We start from the raw sequence: 21,531 nt of genomic DNA, 5'->3' as shown, positions 1-21,531 counted from the left end.
TAGTCAGGATCCTGGACAAAGATAACAAACACTGATTTATGGAATTAACAAGAAAAATACTTGTTTTTCTTTCTGGCGTAAAGCCAGCAGTGGTGAAAGTACAGACACATTTTTTTCATGCTGCAGCCTGTTCCTTTGCACGTCTTTTGAATATACTTCTAAGCTATTCACTTGACTCCCACACTTCACCTCTTTTGTTGGAGATAGGATTTCTTCACTTATTTTACACCACTTTTTAGTAGCTGAGACTTCTATGTCATAATGACAAACTAATCAGATGTAGCCATGAGAAGTCTTAAGATCATGGTTGCAATAATTCATTCTGTGAGACCCATAATATAGCTGCACAAAATGTACGTCTGTTGTCTTTATAAATTAACAGTGTTCTTAAACATAAATAGAATGACATTCGCCGTGACTCCAATTATAGAGTTAGAGGTTTTTGCCGAGGTCACGGGGGTGTTTTGGAATATCCAAACATCTATGTATCATGCTTTCAGAGAGGATTTCATCACACTTCCTCTCTGATCTCCTGCAGCTTTAGAGACTTTTCCTCTTTCATGGATGTGTGTATATTTACTTGTACTTCTACTTTTATGAGGACCAGTTGGATTCTTAGACATCAAAAATAAGAGCATTTTTGAAGCTCGTAAAAAATTCTGTATGGAGGTTAAAATGTTTTTTAGAATTGACTTTTTTAAAGAGTGTCTTCATTTATTTTTTTCATTTCTATCAATGAAAATGAAAATAAAAACATCACATACATGCACAGACTGTGGACACTTCCCCCTTTTTTCCCTTTTCTGGTCTTCAATACCACATTGGAATCCAGGGGATAACCCAAAGGGAAATGACATGGTCATGTGTTTGTGGGTATCATAAAACCAGTCACATTATGATGATTTATGTCTCACCACATATTTTTACTTAAAGCACTTCATGGAAAGCACTTGAACTTTTCAGTGAAGTTAGTTACACACACTTAAAATATGAGCAAACAAGGAGGTCATCATATAGCATATTTTGCAATGCATATTCCTGCCTGTTTCCTGTGTATGTGTTCCTTATGTATGAAATGAATTTTGCTCCTGTTCAATGAAGGAATAATCAAAACAAGCATATACTGTACAGTGTTAACTGAAAAATAACACATGCCTAATTTTCCACCACTTACATTGTCTGACACAAGATCTTGACATGTTTCAAAACCACAAAGGATGAATCCTGTTTTAAAGTTGCAACATATGTCTTATTCTTTTGTGGACGAGGGTTTACTGACGTATTACGAACAGAAAAATGTGTTGGAGCTTGTTCATGTTGCATCAGGTCTTGGTCCCATGAAAGTTTTTGGCACATTGCCTAATGTTTAGAAAAATTAAATGCATGAGCCAGCAATACATGATATTTTCACAAGTATATTAAATGCCAACTGCAATCATTTTTTTCACATAGGATTTACAAATTAAATGTTCCCATTTATGATTTGTTTGACAGATTATATGCAAAAAAACAAGTGCTTTGGAGCTGAATAGTTTTGCACACCCAGTTGGATTTCAGACCAAGGCACTTTTCACTCATCATATCTTTTTTTGCCTCTTTGATTTGCTATCTAACAGAAATAAAAGTGCCATAAAAATAGTATGTAAAAATCTATTTTATTTAACCAGACAAGTCCGTTGAGAACTGATTCACATTTTTAATAATGAACTGGACATATAGAGACAAACAACCACTCACTTTCACATCTATGGGCAGTTTAGATTAACCAGTTAGCCTACTAGTGCATGACTTTGGATGGTGGGAGGAAGCCGGAGTATCTGGAGAGAACCCATGCAAACATGGGGAGAACATGCAAACTTCACACAGAAAGGTTCCTGGTGTTGGAACTGAACTGAGGACACTCTTGCTGTGAGGTGACAGTGCTAACCACTACATCACTGTGCCGCGTAAAATATTGTCAATCTTTCCTCAAAATTATGTATACATATACTGAACATTAGTTACACAATTCTATCGGTTTCACAACCATTACATTGCTCATGCTTCCAGGGCTCAGATTCCCCTTTCAAGAGGTAAAATCCTAAATGACAAAACTGAATACTTTTCATCATCGGTCAGCCAATCTGTAAGCAATTACATCTTCGTTTATTTCACTCATAACATTTCATCTGTGTGTCATTAGCTGGTTGATTAGTGTAAAATATAAGTTTGATTTGGCATGAAAACATAAAAAACAAATTACTTAGTTAATAGTCAAAATCTGGAGAAGTCTCTTGGATGGGAGACTAAATGTTTTCAAAAGAGCTAAACCAGTTCAGCTGAACCGCAAAGACCTACCAAGGGGTCAAAGTCTTATGTTATCTAGAATTTCACTCTAAAAGTTCTTTTTGCATGGGGATTTAATGATTTTGTACACTGCTGGGGTTTTCACCAAAGGATGTCTTTATATATCATAACTATCTTTTTTTGGTCTCTTTGCTTCTTTGCTTAATAACTAACTAAGGCAAAATTTCCATTAAACAATATTTTAATATACCCTTTAATATTGCTGACCTTACTCTTCTTTCCCCACAGTTGCAAACATTTAAATTCTACATTAGGTATAATGTTTTATTACATTATAGCCTGTCACAACTGTGATGAACTTCAATTATCAGGTCACTTATGCTTGCAGTTTTTAAAGACTTTTTTAGTGAACTGTATGTCTAACTGTCAATATTAAAATACATTAAAACAAGTCTGAGTGTCTTGACAAAGTTCATGTAAGGACATCAGGTTAAGATTGCCTTTGAGAGAGTAAAATCTTAACTGACAAAACTGGGGGTTTATCACTCTTTGTCAGACATTCTTTCACAGTTTAGCATCTAATTATTCAATACATTCATGTCATGCTATCTGTGAATCATTTGTGAGTTGATCAATGTAACGTGTGAAATGATGTTGATGAACTATTTAGTATTAATAAAGATCATTTATTAAGAAAGCATCCATGAACTCTTAAGAATGATTTCAGACTCACATTATTGCTAACTTTTAGTCACTGTGTACTTTAGTGACAAATGGTGACATGTGAGTGCTGCTGATAAGTCACAGCTGGTATTAAAATTCTTTATCAGATCCTCACACTGTAAATTCCCACTCAAGCCTGCAGACAACCCAGGTTTGCGCAACATGAGGAAATGAGTCATTTCCAGATGCCTATAAGAGCGACACTCTCGTCCTCAGCGCTAGATTCGAACTGCAGAGTTCAGCAGGTAGCCAAAACAAGAAAAGGAAAAGTGGAGGCCAGAGGAAATAGAAGGAAAGAGTAAAGCATATAGAGAACAAAACAGCTTCTGTGCTTTACATTGCTTAGTGCTTTTTGAAGAATATTCTTATCCATTAAGACTTAAATAATTACAGTTAAAATGGTGAGCTGCAAAGTAATTGTTGCCTCTTTGGTGGTGCTCCTGGCCTTCTTGACAGCCAGTGAAGGTAAGAGTTTTTATTATTATTATTTAATTATGAATATAATAGAGATAATCTGTGATGGTCAGTTACATACTTTCTATTCAGAAGTGCTTTTTGACTTTCACTACTGTGCACATTTAGCTTTTTCCTTCCTTTCTCTTCATGTAGAATCAAGTGAATGGTATCAATATGCTTTTTCACTTTCTAATGATATGACTACTTTATTCTTACAGGGATGAGCCTGAGAAGCCTTGGTATGGAGCTGCACTGCCGCTGCATCCAGACAGAGAGTAAACCCATTGGCCGCTACATTGAGAAAGTGGAACTGATTCCTGCCAACTCTCACTGTGATGTAACTGAGATCATGTAAGGATTAATTTCACAGTCTTTAACCTGTCCTGATAATGCTAGAATTTGTAACTGCTACTGTCAAGCAAACTTGTTCTGAATATATCTGTGTTTATTGGCATTGCAGTGCTACTCTGAAAAATTCAGGCAAAGAGGTTTGCCTGAACCCCGAGGCTCGCTGGGTGCAGAGAGTGATCAAAGCAATTCTGGCAAAGTAAGTACTGTTCAATCAACTAAAGTCTACTCTTAGACAATAGATGGACAGCTATGCATTTTATATATATTAATGTCTTTACTGGAAAATGTCCCTGAGAATAATCATCCTTTTCTGTTTCCTTTTTCTACAGCAAAAAACGATGAAGAGACACCGAGAAATTTGCCACCAGAGTCCTGGCCATTTTTTACAAATCAAAACTTGATGTGATGACAGTGTCATCACCTTCATGTCATTTTACCACCACTGGACAGCTTCAAGTTCCAGTCAGCTGATGGAAATGACAGCAGAGTTGTAACAGAAGTTAACTGTTATGTTTGTATCAAACATGGTTTTTACTGATGGGTCTATCTTTATGCTACTTCTGTGTTGTTGCCAACATTTTGGCAGCTCTTGTGTGGAAAAATTGCATTACTATGCTTTTGTCTTTAACTTATGTTTAATATATTTATTGATATATTTATGATAAGTATGTTTTATTTGGTATTTGTGCTTCTAATCGCAACCAACTGATTTATTAAAATGTTACATGAAGTTAAAAAACAATGCTGTTTTGTCTCTCCTAATTTCCACTGTAAATCAAATTGTTAAATTCTGTTATTTAGAATTTAACTCTACATCAATGGCCTTATCTACTCTTATAAACTTTTTCTTTTATAAATAATCTTTACATAATGTAGCATAAATAATAAAAAGCAAAGACATGCACATCCCAGTACTAACTAATACTGCTGGATAACCAAAGCTTAATTTCTCATTTTCTTGAATAATTTGTGTATGTTCTATGCTATATATGTTATCAAAGTTACTTCTCTATATGTCTTTTTGAAGTCTGAAGAAGAGTAACTTTGCTCAAAATGTCACAGATAAGTCACAGATGGAGTTCAACATAAGCGACAGTACACATATATATTGTATCTATACTGTAAGGGCCCCAAAAATGAAAAAAAAGACTCTTTTACACATAAAAGGTTCTTTAGTTTTTCCTGGATCAGCTTTGTTCTCTTTCCTCATGGGACTTAGGCTCAGACGGTGCTCTCCTACATACCACTGGTAATGATCCTCCTTATCCTTTCACCTCTGATAAACCTCTATCCTTTGACCTCTGATAAACAGGTCCGAGTGGACTCCACAGACAACTACAGACTTTATTTCTTTTATTGTGCTGTGACTAATCTAATAGGTATAAAGGAACTATAAAACCATTGGATATACAGTAACTGAATAACTGTTGCTTTGAAGGAAGTGGCACTCCTATTTTTGGTAAATACTTGGGTGAGTTATATGTTCTTTCATGTCAGTAGGTACATCCTCTTCCTTTAAAGAGAGGTAACAGTTTACTTGCACCAATAAACCTGATGTGGGTGCAGCGGTTCTGTATTGGTCTTGCTTTATTTTAGTTTAACAGTTAAATTAATCTGAAACCCAAAGGGAATTCCAACACTGCCAATCCTCACAGCAGTATGAGTTAATCAAATATCCACTGTTTACATTTTCAGTTTTTTTTTTTACATTTTCAGTTTGTACCGGCATGACTGCACTATTTACGTTTGCCTTTTAAAAATTCCTTTCTTTTACATAATTTTTCTACTTAGATTTCACGTTTGGCATTCAGTGGACAGCAAAGAAAAATTTAATTGTACAAGGAAACATGCTTCATATTGATATGACAATAAACACTTTGAATCAAATATTCCATAGTTTTGCATAATCCTGCTGACAGACAAACAAATATTAATGAAAGCATACATTGATGGCAGATAAAGTTTGGGAACTCACAATCATACAAATCATAGTGTAGACTCTAGACGCTGAAGCAGCAAGGGTCTTACCTTCCTGTGTTGATACATAAAAGTAACTGACTGCTAAACCCAGCATTTCATAGAATCCTAACCCTGCTTCACAGAATAGAGTTTTGTGAATTGTATTCTATGAACTGAAATATCAATTCTATTGTGTACTCCTGGAAGAATACAGTAAATGCAGACTTAGTTATCATTTTATTCTGTTTTTATTTTATTCTTGTTTTATTTTATCCTGAAACTGATAACAGATTTCATTACATTTTCATGTATATTTTCATTACATTGATAGACATACATCGATTTCATAGCAAAGACTAAGGACTGGTTAAAAAAATAAAATAAAATAAAATAAAATAAAAACAAGAATGTTCTCATTTTTAATATGTGTAATGTTGGATGTGTGATCAGATGGTTTATTTTTGTTTTGTTTTTTGTTTTTTGAGTGTATGATTGTATATGTTGTGTGTGTGTTTACACTGTATTGGGGAAATACTTGATATTGTAATTACTGTATTAGGTAGATGGGAATTAGGTTTTTAGGTATTTCTTTCGTGAAAAGCCCATCCAGAAATGGGAGTTGCACATGAGCTAGATGCTATATACTCTGTGCAGAGCAACAGATGTGCATTATATAAAGCCTTTATTTAACCAGGTAAAAAACAAACAAACAAACAAACAAAAAACAAAAAACAAACAAACAAAAAAAAACAAAACAAAAACAAAACAAAAAACAAAACAAAAACAAAACAAAACAAAAACAAAACAAAACAAAAAAACAACTCACTGAGATTACAAATCTCTTTTCCGAGAGTGACCTGGAAGATTGTCCCTGATATACAGTATATATCAGAAACACACTGCAAACACATGTTTTATTATATATATATATATATATATATATATATATATATATATATATATATATATATATATATATATATATATATATAGAGAGAGAGAGAGAGAGAGAGAGAGAGAGAGAGAGAGAGAGAGAGAGAGAGAGAGAGAGTTTGAAGACATAACAGATTCATCAGGTAATATGTCTCACAAAAGAAAATACTGTTCTGCATGTAATAACTTTGTTCTCACCTGGGCCACACCAGATGAAACCACAGTAGCAATGAGGTTTCATCGCATACTGGTTAGCCAAGTATGATTTCACAGGTGAATCAACAGTTTTGGAATTTTCTACTAAGTAGGCTGCTGACCTATATTTGGAGTGTCAGTAGCCTATAAAAATGAAAAATGATTGACAATAATTATGATTATACTGATATAACTTGACTATACTAGTTTTAGGAGAGTCTGGTAAATACTTCCTTTACAGAATTGGCGTTTAGTGATTTATTATTTTTGAAATATGCTTGCTGGATGTTTTATTATGGATATTGATGCAGTGTGCTTCTGATAGGCTACATGTTTATTACAAAATATTAAGCCTTAAGGTACATTATTATTATTATTATTATTATTTTATTGTTGTTGAGCTGGGTGAGGATGCAGGGAAAGGGGCGGGACTGAGCGCACAGCCGGTGGTAGGTGCGGTAGGCTGTAGTGCGGCGTATGATGCGCGCAGGGAGACAACACTCGCAGCAGTTGACGGACCAAAGACACAGAAATGCACGCAAAATGCTGCGTGTTCGAGCTGTGACAAGCCACTGCATGTGAAGATACTTAAGAAACTGCTACCGAAAACGCCGGAAGCTCCCACGTCCCCACTCAGCGCAGGCAGTGTTTTTGCCGCAGAAATCATCCCACCAGAGCTCTTGCTGATGCGCTTTAGCTGTGCATGAATCCCTGCGTTTGGCTTGCAGGTCCAAGACAAAACCGGGCGGTGTTGACGACTGTGTGCGGTGGATACTGTTTGTGAGTGCACCTCATCCGCGTCTCCGCACACCTTGGCACCTCCTTCAGGATGGCGTTAACGATCTGCACGAGATTTACCGACGAATATCAGCTGTTCGAGGAGCTGGGGAAGTAAGGAAGCATGTTTTTATCATCTGGCATCATCCCCGTACGAAATGTCAGTCTGTTATGTAATAGGCCGCCTTGGCTTAGGGACGCGGATTCCGAGCCCTGTGTGTGTTTGGTTTTTTACCGTGCGTGCCTGCGCGCGCTGCTGATACTGTATGAAACCTGATAGAGGGGTGTTAAATACACTGTCATGTATCATTCAGCCATCTGCAATCGCATCCTGTGTTTTTCTTATATCTCACATATGAAACCCGCTTACGTTTTGTGCTTACGAAAGAAGATGTCGAATCGAGCGTGTCGTCATTCGCCTGTATCCTGTGCTGCCTCTGGTATTGCATTTCGACCTTTAAATTGTCATGAGAGAGAGAGAGAGAGAGAGAGAGAGAGAGAGAGAGAGAGAGAGAGGAGCTCCCATGTTGCAAAATGAACCGGGGTGAAAGTCACCAGGGTGCGTAAAATGGTGAGATTTGGTAACACACCTCCACCTTAAATATCTCCCCTCCCCAAACTCTCCTCCTCCTCCCGCGTGACAGAAATACACTCATGGTAATGCGACAGCAGAGCTTGTAGTTGGCGATGACACATTCCTCAGCCAAGCACCGAGCTGCGGTCAATTATCAGACAGGCAGGGGATTCCTCACCCCAGAGAGAGCCACGGAGAAAGAGATGACATTGTACCTACACATGTGTGTGAACTGGTGCCCATGAACTTTGGGCACAAGTTCTTTTTTATGCATGAGTTTATGGGCCTGTTTATGTGGTCATTCCACTGCTTAACCCCGCTGCACCCTCTGGTCAGTATGCAAAGCCCCAGATGTCTGCAACCTGAGTTGACTCTCAGTGTAGCAGAGCAACACAAAAATGTACTCCCAGTTTCCCATAGTCTCCTTCTTAGCATTTTAAAAAGAAAAAACTGGGTTTGAAGGAGGCCTGTAGTAAGAAAGAATGAAAAGATTCTGTAAGTTCTCCCTACACAGCCTATATGGTGTTCATCTTACACCATCTACCATGAATAATGCAGCCACACTGCATTTAACTCACCTGATTCCATACTGTATGCAGCACAATTTACTAGCACTCTAGAGTTTGACCAATACATAGGTGTATATTAAGTATTCAGTATATACAGTGTGTGTGTGTGTATATATATATAAGTGCTGTCAAACAATTAGATTTTTTAATCAGATGAATCACAGGGTTGCTGTGGATTAATTTTGATTAATCACGATTAAATATCATTCATTTTTAATTTATATTAATTGCATTTTATTTTGCATGAGCAAACAGACTCAAGAAAAAAGGGAATATATATGCACTTAACATGTTTATTAAACACCTTCAATAGTTTCAACAAAACAATTTGAAACAAAACAACTTGAAACAACTGTTCAGTCTTGTTTTTTTGTACTCATTTCCATCCAGAGGACCAATGCAATGCTGTTTAGCATCTTCCATCTTTATGGGTTGGTTCTGCTGCCTGTCACTACCGGATCAACTGCCCGCTTGCATATGTGCGATGCTAACTCTACTTGGACAAACTGCCCAAATGTCTTGCCAGAGATGTTCAGAGTCATTCTGCGTTGTGTTAAAATTTTTAACCAGATTTTTTATGATGACGGATTTATTTGCATTAACATGTTAATTTTGACAGTCCTAATATAAATTTATTCGGAAATTCTGAAGTAATTGAAAATATGTCTCATAATAATGGGCAAAGAGATAGTAAAGTGATTCAACACAAGAAAAATATTACATCTGACTAACAAAAAAAACCAACAAAAAACCCAAAAAACAAAACCAAGATGCCTCATGGAAATTAGAGAACACTTCATCTTTTAGGGGATTTTTTTTTTAAACATAGTTACATAACCAGGTGGTGAATTGTAATTATTTAGAGTATCGTGCAGTTTATATTTCATTTAATCTATTCCATCACTACAAACACTGCGCAAGACAAAGACAAACTTTGTCAGCACAGATGGTTAGGAGGCTAACCTGTAAGTTTGTTCCAGCTTGCTTGCCAGGGCCCTCAAATGCAGAAACAAAGGACATTTTATTGGGCTCAACTGCATTCATTTCTATGTCGTGTGGGACTTAATATATGCCAGACAGTGCCATGCTGCACAACTATGCAGGATAATCAAGTAAAATTATTATGTAACATGGTTTGCAATGATCACTTCCTTTTCCAAATCCCCTATAAATTAGACATAAGCTTTAGTGGCAAGCTGCTTGGTCAAGAGTATGTTAGATAACATGTGCATGGTACATATAAGTCAGAGAACATCAGTTTATTTATTTATCAAGTCACCCTGAGTTAAATCCTCACCTGGTTCAAAGAATAAGGTAACTGCTATATAATGCTACTGTGGCTAGTCTTAAGGAATGCAATATGTAATGATCAGGGATCAGTTAAGGTCTTTCTTCTCTAGTGCCTGGATCTAAACGTTTTTAACTGATTCTGATTTCCCTGATGTTAGTTGGAGCTAAACCAGATTTTACTGCAGAGAACAGATTCAGTTTAAAAGAAAAGGTATTCACAGACGGAGATGGAGGCTGAATAGCAAAGCGGCCTACATGGCTGCAGAGCTGAGTGGAGATGAAGCTGCCTCCTCCATGGCTGCATTTAGAGATGAGAGAGGCAGCTCTCTGCTCTTGTTCGCCCTCAAATATAGCTGACCTAGTTTTTTGATCTTCATACATGTGCCTGAAACACCAGGACACATGGCTGACACAGTGGTTGGCAAGTAGGCACGTTGTTGGAGTTAATTATCTCATAGAATCATTTAGTTATTAAATGTACAGTATGGTGTGTTGTAGATGTCAAAGCATAATGAGAGTGATATAGTGGACTGAATAACTTCTTTTAGTGCCTAAACAAATCTTTTTTTGTGTGTTTTAGAGGTGCATTCTCTGTGGTCAGGAGGTGTGTGAAGATCTCCTCTGGACAAGAGTATGCTGCCAAAATCATCAATACGAAGAAGCTTTCTGCCAGAGGTAGGAACACACACATGGACAGCAACAGACAACACATGAGCACAAACAAACGCCCCAAGTGAGTGATGTGTGAATGAACTGTGAACATTGCTGTCCTGGATTTGGGGCTCTGAGAAAGTGTGTGTGTTTGTGACAAAAAGTCAATGAGTGGAAGACAGAAGAGTACACAGGGACAGAGACTCATCTGGATTTCGGTTGATTAGGTTTCCCGTGTGTGTGTGCATAGAAAACATTGAGAACATTTAGTGAGAACTGTCATTGTGCCTGTTAGCTTGCACTTTTTGCGATGCATGAGGATGTTTTTCCTTTTTGTGGTATTCAGATTTGTCCTTTGATTTCTATGTAAATGTTTGTGATATACAACCTTGTGAGTGTACTTGTGTGTCGGGCGTGTGCATGTGTTTCGTATTGATTCAGGGCTCTGGCTGGTCTTGTCATCCCAGGGGCAGAGCTCTTGCGAAGCCGACCCAGTTCTTTCACATCCGTCACTGTAATTGTAGCTGCTGGCCCGGTTGCCTCAGGGCTGGAATACACACACATACATATACGCACACATTATGACACACTAGGTCACACACACACACACACACACACACACATACAAGTGCAAGCACATACATGACCTAGGACTTGCCACCAGCATATTTTTGATCACTAACCAGTGATGTGTTGGTCCTTTTCTTTTCCCCCTCCTCTACAACCAATATAATGTTGTATCATTGGTTGCTTGACTGCTATCAGCTAGCATAAGACTAACATGTGGTCACTGAATCATTTCACTAGAATTGATTTGGCAATTGTTAACAACACAGTAAGTCCTTTTTTCCCAGTAAGCAGAATTTGATTTGATGATGTGAGTAATGACTTTACCAGAATTTCATAAAGCTATACTTGCAGCCCCTCCCCCTCTTTGCAGTGTATTTTTTAATATAAACTTTTGAATCCTTTTTTGCATCTCCCAGTTTCCCCTCTAGCTTCCTCTTACTCTATGTTCTCATCTTGTTTATATCCTCTGTTCCTCACTGTTTTGCATTTTCCTTCCTACTCTCCTGTATATCTATATTCTTTTAGTGGTTTACAAGAAGCTGCTATTTTTTCCCACTTCTTTTACCCACCCTCTCCTTCCTCACCTTTTCTCCAGAGCTAGTACCTCACCATCTATTCCTGCCTCCGTTGCTCTATTTCTATCCTCTCCTCTCTTCTTTGCTCCATTTACACTCACTTTCTTTCCTAACCCCTTCCTCATGCATCCTCTTCCCTTTCTGTCCTTCCTCTGCCTATGTTGACCCTCCTGCCTGCTGAGTGCTGTCTTGGTAATAGACACCTTGGCAAACAGATAGATGTCTCACCGCTTCCATGCTGGGACAGATTTTCCAAAAATACTGCAAAGGGTTATCTCATCCCATATGCATATGTATTTGTGGGTACACATACACACATTTGTGCCAAATACAGTAGCACTGTGAGGACTTGTTAATGATATAACATATTCTCCAGCCCCTTACCCCAACGATAATCTAAATTCAACCTCACATAAAAACCCAGTCTGAACCCTCCAATAGGCCCATATGAATGTTAGGACTGGCTAAAATGTCCTCAGTTTGTACAATAAGTCAGGTCCTCACTTCAGCAGTTAAAAGTTAAAACTGGTTCTCACAAAGATTGCTACACAAGATTTCTAACACACATTTGCTCTTTATTCTCTGTGTGTGCAGAGAGGAGGTTTACATACCGGGCATGCTGGCGTGTCAGATATGGTCTTACCCTCTTTCCGCGATAAGCCTTAGTATTGCAAGTCTGATTCCTTTCTCTCTGGCGGGATCATGACCTCCCCCAACCTCACTCCACTGTGTGTGTGTGTGCCTCTGTGAGTACATGTGCGTGTGAGAGTATATATAATTTAAAGGGGTTTAGGGTGGGATTGGTGGCTGGAGTGCAGGCAGATCAAGGCACTGTGTGTGTTTCTGTTTTTGCATGGACACACATGTGGTGGCTCTGTAGGACCAGTCACATTCCTGCAATCTGCAATCCTGATTATGCAGCATTTCATTAAAAGCAGCAGTTGAGTCAGTGAATGAGAGTGAGAGGTGGCAGTGGAGAGCAAGAAGAAAGGAAAAGAATAGACACCAGAGGGAAAGAGAGAGGCAGATAATCATGAAGAGAAAGACAGGACTGCAAGTCAACACAGTCTGTACATGTGCTTATGTGCACACTGTATCCCTCACAGCAGCTGAATGTTTGTCCTCTCCTTTCATGCATGCGTCAGTGTCCTGTCACTATAACTCTGTCTGCTATCTTTTGTCACTTTTCATTTGCTTGTGATGTGGTGTGTACATGCGAGCAAGTGTGTATGTGCTTTCGTGTGCCTGTAATCCCTTGCGTGGGTTTGTGCATGCGAGTGTCCTTGTTTGTACGTCTGTGCGCATTGCCCAACTATGTGACCCTTTTGGCTTGTCTTAACAGTTAGATAGCTTTTCGTTGCTAAACCCTTTGCGGAAAAAAGATGTTTGGAATTTTAAAAAGGGACTGTTTGTCTCGCTGTGTAAATATTGCATTGAATTGTGGGATACAGAGGAAGCCAATGAAGAAATGGGATGAAATCAAAACAAATCTTCAAATGGTTTAGGGATATAAAGATTTATTACATGTTTTGATGCAATGTTGATGGTATTTTCACTGATTGATATTCATAATTCACCATATCAAGTTTACATTGTTGGTTTTGTTGATGCCAATCATCTCATCTCATCTCATCTCATCAAGATTCTCCTTCATCTGTGACCATTTCTGTGCTAGTTAAGGTGTGCAGTTGTTATTTTTACTAATGTACAGATATTGTGGTGTACTGTTGTCCTTGATTGCACAAAATAAATATTTGTCCTCACTTCTGCTTTTCCTTTCCTTGCCTATCATCTGCTTTCTTGTGGTTCACCACTACATCACTGCCACACTGCTTCTGCACCCTTTGTAACTAAAAAAGAAGGAAAGGAGAAAGAGCAAATGATATCGGGTGAGAGACAGACAAGGGTAGGAAGGGAAGGAGATATCAGTAGGAAAAATTGGAATCACATGACTCACTGGGCACTTGAAGGCTAAAATTAAATGCTGATCTCACTCTGTGTCTCACTGTAGTGACAGAGGGTGCATTTATCCTTATTGCCTGTGATAACTATAGCGTAAATATATAAACTTGCAGTCTAAGAAATGCTATTCGTGTATTTCAGTGGAATTTGTAATATTTTGCTTAAGAAATTGGCAGTGATATTTATTATATTGATATGAACGTGGATATGATTATGGTTACTTTCATGTATCTATTACAAATGTTATAAACCTATATTTATTGCATTATGAGACTGATCCCAGATCACCTTTGAACTTCATAATACTAATAACACACTCCAATAGTGGTTCCAATAAATACAGTACTTGAAAATCCTGCTAAATTGTTTATATAGAGGAAGAATCAGAGCTGTTTTGAGAGGACATTAACTTAAAAGATGCATGTAGAGCATACCAACCACTTCACAGCTGAGGGTTTTGTTAGTTACAGCTGCTGTATAAAGTTTTCACCTCTTAAATTTTTATTTATAATGTATGCTATGATCCAAACTGCAGCCTTTGTATTCTAAAGATTTCAGTGTTAAACGATAGATTGTTGGACCTGGACAGAACTCACAGTATGACTAATAAGGGTAATGGACTCTGCAGACAGTGAGGGCCTTCTTTATTACAGAGAACTGCATCTTGGTCTGTTTTTTAATGATGGTCACTCTTTCTCTCTCTGCCTTTTGTATTGCATGTCCTTTTCATCCTCCTCTTTGTTTTTTTAAGTTTAATTTATCTAACAATTCTCTTGGTCTTTTTTGCTCCCACATCTTTTTCTTTGGTCAGTTTTGTGCTAACTCTTTAAGAAAAAGTTCCTCTTACAATAACACATATTTTAAAAAGTAGATATATAATTTGGGAGTCTTAACTTCGCAATTAAAACAATAGTCTTTTATATGTTGGCATTTACATACAAATAGAAAGAAATCCAAAGATGACTGTTTAGATTTCAAAGATAGGCTTCACCCTAAACTATTATAAGCAAATAAAGAAACATTTTATGGAGCATTGTATTATAGGAATTCTAATAGTTATATGATTATCACCTTAAAACAATGTGGCAGTAAGTACACTTTACTGTTACTTGATTATGTAAATGCTTGCCTGAGTAAGCACGATCAGTGAGTATATGGCAAAATCTGACAAAGGCAACTGTCTTGTAATGATCAAAGCAGAAAATGGCTTGCGGTTTGTACAAACTTCTTGTGCAGGTTTATTACGAAACATATCAGCCTTCCTTACCTCCAGCTTGTTGCTATGCCAGTTCTTGTGGTTACCACGGAGCCCCGTAGTTAATGATTTCTGACAATAGCGGAGCTTACATTGGTGGTCTGTGGCTTAACAACAGAAATGATCGTCTCAAATAGTTGCACAGTATTTTCATTGCTTGGTGCTTTTCGGCTGAACCATGTATGGGTTTGGTACTGTATGTATCTGTGTGTGTCTACATTACACAGGATAAGATAAAGCCAGACATTACCATAAATTATGAGACTCTCAGTAATACTCTGGGGGCACTTTTATCTCTGACACCAGCCACCTTTTGTTTCTCATCTGAAGAGAAAGCAAGGGAGTTATCAGTGTCATAATTCTTCCTCTATTGGGAGCCAGCAGAGGGTGACGGTGTCTCAGAGCCCTGGATTTTTTCATTAGACTCCAGTTCTGCAGGGGGTTGAATAGAACTGTATGGAGGAGGACTACTTAGCTGCTGGTCATAGAGGATGTTACATTCACCCCACTACATCATTTTAATTAAAACTCTTAATTAAATTGGAGTGGAGCAATTTCAGCATCCTGTTTTATATATGTATATGCATATTGTTACATCCCTGGTAAACCCTGTATAGGGTTATAGGGCCAGGTTTTCTTTGTCTGTACTCATGTTTATGTTTATGTTCATTACTGATCTATTCATTGATCACTTTAACAAATGAATTGAATTGTGACCATCCCAGGCCATACCCAAGCAGTAGCCTCTTTTTCTGCTAGTGAAGATAGTGAACACTCTGTTGTAATGAAATGGTACAGTTCAACAATCTGGTGTTAGAATTTTTTTGCCCTCTTATTTTCACGGTTTAATCCTTTTTGATCAAGCAATGAAATTACTTGTTACTGGGTGACAGATGAAATATATATTGTTGTTTTTTCATGTTTGAGGCAGAAAATGCTTCTTTTAACAACCACAGATATACATTTATACATTTAATAGTATTGTAGTAGAGCAGGTTTATTCCAGCTCTGTGATATATAAAGAGATATTAAGACATTATTTGGGGTGCATGCTTAAAGGTTAAATGGTTAAGTTAGACTTTTGTTCATTATGTTAGATGTGTCAAACTCATTTTAGTTCAGGGGCCACATACAGTACAGCTCCATTTGATCTCAAGTGGGCCAAACCTGTAAAATGATAGCCCATCAAACCTATAAATAATGAGAACTCCAAGTTTTGTTTTTGTTCTAGTGCAAAAAAGTTAAATTAAATTATGAAAATGTTTACATTTGCAAACTATCATTTCACAAAAAATGTGAATAACATATTGTATAATTACTTGAAAAACCCAAAATTTCTAGACTAAATTAGCAAATTCATCCCTTTGGCCAGACTGGAACCTATAGCAGGCTGGTTTTGGCCTGTGGGCCATATGTTTGACACACCTGTTCTGGACTATGTCTATACATAATGTGAGTCAGTGTTATTGAAAATATGCATGTGTGTGACAGAGAGAATTCATATCAAATAAAAATGGCCTTGTAAGATCAAACACGAGACCAGAAATTGTATGTCCACCATAACCTGGTGAATCTGAGTAAATGTACAAAGCAGAAATTGGATGTTTCAAGTGTACTCTGATCAGTCAAAAGCTCTAATGATGCAGGTTTTTCTGTTTGCTTCTCTGTGTGTATTTGACTACCTTTTTCAGTTAGGTTTGTTTTATCTACAGTTTTTCTCCCTGTCTTTTGTTTTTGCCTCTTGCTTTCGAATATCTATGTCTATCTCTAAATCTGGTAGTGGTATACTTACAGGAAGTCAAAATACACACTCTTACACACAGAGCACTACACTCTGCTGCAGTGCGGTTGCAGACGCGACAGATCAGAAACTGTCTGAAAAAGAAACACAGAATTGAAGACAGAGGGAAGTAGAGATAGTGGATTGTCTGGGTCATCTTCAGATATGTTAAAGTTGCTTTGTGATAGCATTGATGTGTAGAGTAAAGGCAGATTTAGCAGCAACTCTGCACTATTTACTTCAAAGTGTAAGTAAAGTCTGTAAGCAAAGAGAGTCAGATGAAAAATAAATAACATCTGCAGCCAGATTGTAAAGCAGATATTACTGCACTAAGAAACATCATCCTTGATTTCAGTTTTACACACAGAGCTGGGTTGCAGCAGAACAAACAAGGTAATCTACACTTAAAGAGTTACTAGCACATTGACCCATGGGGAACCACGGCAGTGGTAGATGTGGTAGTTTTTATGTTGAGAGAGCTGACTTTTGGGAAAATATGTTTGTCCATATTTTACAAGCACTGATATAAAAATTGTTTGGTAAATCATTCTTTGAAATTTAAACGACAATTAATATACTAATACCATATCTAGGGACTGAAGTTGGTAAATGCGTTGTTCCTGTTTTTAACTTCATTTCCCATCACACAGCATGGTACTGTACTTCCTGTCAACCGTCATAGGCACAGTAACGTGATTGTAAGGCTATTGTTTCAAAAATTATTAAATTCTCCTAAAATATTGGTCCTATCCACTTGCTGTTTTTGCTAGTTTCTTCCTTGGCCAAAAATACATAAGTATGCCAAACTGCATCAGTCAGCTCTTTCTGGATTTTGTGTAATGCCCGAGACACACACAAACAGAGGTCACTTCCCTTTTGTAATATAATTGAGGAAGTGCAGTTAGTTCCTCATGTATTCATCAATAATGCTGTGTGATTCCTGGAAATTGCCATTATATTTCATCATCTAGGACCATGGAAAATAACCATGATATTTAATCTAAAAGATTGAATTTGGTATATGTGCTAAGTAAGTTGCATCAATGCAGTTATCTATAAAATATATGTAATCAAATCATCAAACTGAAGGAGACAATAAGAACAACTAACATCAGGCCTGCAACCTGCTCACCAACACTGGCATAAATGGCAGCAGGATCATGAACCTAAATATGGAGGTGTGAAATAATAACCTGGGCACTGTGGAGGCTATATATTTGGAGTACTGATGCCAAGAAGTAGCTTATTTCCAACAAGATCATTTATGATGTGGCAGATGTAGGAGGTCAATATCCTGGAGACAGCAAAGCAACTGACAGAAAAACAGGTCATCTCAATTCTTGTCTACATTCACTTCAAACAATTTCTTACAAATACAAATTAGACACAAATGAAAAATGTGGTCATCCTTCTGAAATATTCAGAATTCATCCTTTTGCATGTTCTCTATCTGAACAGACTACAGACTGCTGCTAAAACACCGGATACCTCTTGTGGCTGCTGCAACAACTGATAACAATTGAAAAGCAAAGTTGTAAAGTGTTCGCTTTGTCAGAAATCAACTGTGACTCAAAGCTGCAAGAGCTGAAATAAAGGGAAAAAACACAGGAATTCTTCTGCATCTCTTTCCTGTTAATTCAAAGTAAAAGAATAAATATAAAAAGGGATGATCTGACACTGATTCACACAGCTGTAGAAATGGGAAGTCACTTTACTAAGCTTCTGCTTCAAACCACAGAGTAGAGTGGTAAAGTCTGGGCAGATGGAATCTAACAGCAATTGGTACAAAAAACAGCCATGAGTCACCAAAACCTTTTGTCACAAGGAATAGAGAAGGGGGTTTAATTTTTTGTCTCCTCTCAGACAGCTTGAATTACAGCATGCTGAAAGGGTGTTTTCTACCTTAACGTGTGGTTTTAGGCATGTCTTACTTCTGAGTTCAGGTCATAGTGTGCTGCTGTCTGAACATTGCCTTGTTGTCTGTCCTCCATCTGGATCTGCAAACCGTGTGTCAGGCAATGTTCATAGACCTATTTTGCCTAAACTCCTGCTTCTGTCTCCTTTAGGATATTTGGAATATTGGCTAGGTTAAGTACAATATGTGCATGTACCCTATTCAATCAGTTATGGGAAGAGGCACACTCACTTCATCCTCTGACTGACTGTGTTGGACAATGAGCCTGTTTACAGCAATCAATCAATCAATCAATCAATCAATCAATCAATCAATCAATCAAATTTTATGTATATAACGCCAAATCATAACAAAAGTTATCTAATGACTCTTTACATGTAGAGCTGGTCGAAACCAGATTCTCAAGCCAAGTACAGAAACCCAACAGAATCCTTCAATATTGCAAACGAATACTCCCATCATTATCCGATTTCTGGAGTTATCAGATTTTTCAAGTGATCAAGTAAACAGGATAATCTGATATGTTTTATCAAGTATCAGCAGTTATCTGATTATGAGAAATTGGATTAACACACCTGGATTCCTCCCCAGTACATCTTCCTGCAGGTATACAGATTAATCTAATTTATTTTGTTCTTTTACATCATGTGTAAGCACAATTAAAATAATAGAAAACTGAAGTATTATTGTATTTTAATTGTATTTTAATTGTCTTGCACTTTAAAGCACTTTGTGATTCCCTGTCTGTGAAAAGTGCTCTATAAGTAAAATTTACTTACTAACTTACTCACTTAAGTGACATAGTCAAATGTGAGGGGAAGACAACAGGAAGTTTAAGTCTACCATCACTACGTACATACATACTCCAAAAGAAATCCTATAACTGACTGGAGCGTCAAAACCAGAGTTTTCGATTATCGCATTTCTTAAGTGCATGTAAACACATCAGATCTGATTATTACAATTATCTGATTGCTCCCACTAATTGGATTTTTATGGTCATGTGAACAGGCCGACTGACTAAAACATGTGATATATAAGGTCTGTAGAACTGGAATTACTTGCAGAACCAGATTCTTCAATCTCCTATTTATAGCTATCTCCAATCTCTCTTCTCATGAGCTTGTTCCAGTAGATGTTTTATGCGTAGCACATCCTTCTGTTCCTCTTCCTCAGTTTTCAGTTTCTTTGTAGACCTGTTCGAGGGAAATTCCCTATAAAAGGGAATTATGGAATTTACGTCCAGTGATGGTGACTGTTGAAGGTTGTAGCTTTAAGTACATTGGAAAGAAGAAAAGGAAAACAGATCTTGTGTATTGAAAAGGTAGAGTTTTCCTGTCTTTTTTTTTTTTTAATCATTAATTTATATATGAAAATGCAATTCCCATATGGTATGGTGACTCAAACCTGTACATAGACAGACATTAGGACAGGGAACTTGGATCAAGCTGCAAAGATTCAGGCAGTTCTGAATGATAACAGCTGACTTGGGTAGCTTCACATTTGCCTTCACAATTACATTAACTCGCATTATGTAGAAATGCTGCTGTCAGTTTTAACCTCGCAAGCAAAAACTATCTCACTAGTGTCTGTGGCAGAAGGGCTCTAGCATGCACACACATTTGCATTCACACACACTACTACAGTTAAGTGTTGTAAAGTGTTTCGTCAACCAGTCAAAGCTCATTGTTGTCAGTCTGAGACTTTTTGAGAGTCAGGCAGATTTTCCCGTCAGCTACAGCACAAGATTGCTCACGGGAATGAATAAAATGGGATATTTAGTCTATTAGAGAAGACACTCAAAGAAAAATCACATGAACAGTGGGAGACCGTACGAATACAGTTTAGTGCTGAAACAGCTAACCTGAACCAAACAGCACTCAGAACATTCAGAGCTATTGGCTGTTGTACAGTATTGAGTCCTGTAGCAACGCAAGTAAAGTTTTATGAAGAAAATTGCGGTGACATCATAGTATATATGTAGTTTTTATTCTTCATTCAGTGAGTTTCAAAACATTTTTGCTACATCTGGAACATCATTTCAAGTCCAAACTATTGCTGCAAAGAGAAACAAAAATTATTTAAATAGTATACATGAGCATCAGTCTAAATGAAAGAATATAGACATTTATTTAACTTAGCAGTTATTTTGATGCGGTGCTTGTACTACCTCAGAACTTGAATATCACAGTGCAAAAATCTCAAAATTTTCCTTTCTTATCCCTTTCTCTTTGCCCAAATCTGTTATTGTTATTCTGATATAAACTCATGTCTTGTACAGTGTGCCTGACCTTACAGAATACACTACCTGATTTTCTGTAGTTCTGTAGAGTTTTCTAGTTGCGTGTGAACTCTCAGTGTCGGCCATTTGCATGCAAGGCTGGTTCCACTGCAGAGGAGAGAAGAAGCCTCACACTCTGATTGGTGCAGGAGTTGCTAGACAACAGATGTCCAGCCGGCTGGGAGGTGGACTACCTGTGGAGGAGGGAGAGAGAGCAGAGAGATTGAAAGAGAGTGGAAGAACAGCGGGGGTGGAAATTATGGAGCGAAGAAGTAAGACAGACATATGACAAACATACAGTATATTGTAAGTTTGACAAATCCAAGCCAAAGCTGACACAATTCTACCCAATACTGTACACAAATGTGGCATAGTTTTTCTTTTTCTTAACTTAATCACTGACAATTATAAAATAGTAACTAATAATGT

General features: G+C 37.4%; 2 protein-coding genes across 18 annotated transcripts in view; both read left to right on the top strand.

Annotated features, from left to right (window-relative positions):
- The first annotated feature begins 3,215 nt into the window (after window positions 1-3,215).
- Window positions 3,216-4,657, top strand: LOC115429120 (interleukin-8-like). 2 transcript variants are annotated; one of them, XM_030148377.1, is made up of 4 exons: window positions 3,216-3,475; window positions 3,694-3,816; window positions 3,926-4,012; window positions 4,146-4,657. In XM_030148377.1, the coding sequence occupies exons 1-4, from the start codon at window positions 3,408-3,410 to the stop codon at window positions 4,156-4,158; spliced, it is 291 nt and encodes a 96-aa protein (XP_030004237.1). In that variant the 5' UTR covers window positions 3,216-3,407; the 3' UTR covers window positions 4,159-4,657. The 2 variants fall into 2 exon arrangements, with proteins under 2 accessions (XP_030004237.1, XP_030004235.1); XM_030148375.1 differs by having other exon boundaries at window positions 3,222-3,474; window positions 3,684-3,816; window positions 4,146-4,650.
- A 2,705-nt stretch (window positions 4,658-7,362) lies between these two features.
- camk2d2 (calcium/calmodulin-dependent protein kinase (CaM kinase) II delta 2) overlaps window positions 7,363-21,531 on the top strand; it is a 33,327-nt gene continuing 19,158 nt past the window's right edge. For 13 of the 16 annotated variants that reach the window (XM_030147871.1, XM_030147849.1, XM_030147910.1 and 10 more), the window contains exons 1-2: window positions 7,363-7,794; window positions 10,694-10,788. In XM_030147871.1, the coding sequence (XP_030003731.1) occupies window positions 7,733-7,794; window positions 10,694-10,788 (157 nt within the window). In that variant the 5' untranslated portion in view covers window positions 7,363-7,732. The remainder of the gene's footprint in view (window positions 7,795-10,693; window positions 10,789-21,531) is intronic. The other 3 variants (XM_030147936.1, XM_030147902.1, XM_030147917.1) reach the window with 1 other exon arrangement.

This window comes from Sphaeramia orbicularis, chromosome 1 (genome assembly GCF_902148855.1).
Source record: "Sphaeramia orbicularis chromosome 1, fSphaOr1.1, whole genome shotgun sequence".
Classification (NCBI taxonomy): domain Eukaryota; kingdom Metazoa; phylum Chordata; class Actinopteri; order Kurtiformes; family Apogonidae; genus Sphaeramia; species Sphaeramia orbicularis.
This window is presented reverse-complemented; position numbering and strand designations above follow the sequence as displayed.

Coding starts and splice junctions, on each gene's coding strand:
- LOC115429120 (XM_030148375.1), top strand. CDS start 3,408: ATGGTGAGCTGCAAAGTAATTGTTGCCTCTTTGGTGGTGCTCCTGGCC. Junction 3,475..3,683: donor CTTCTTGACAGCCAGTGAAG/GTAAGAGTTTTT, acceptor TTATTCTTACAG/GGATGAGCCTGAGAAGCCTT. Junction 3,817..3,925: donor TGTGATGTAACTGAGATCAT/GTAAGGATTAAT, acceptor TTGGCATTGCAG/TGCTACTCTGAAAAATTCAG.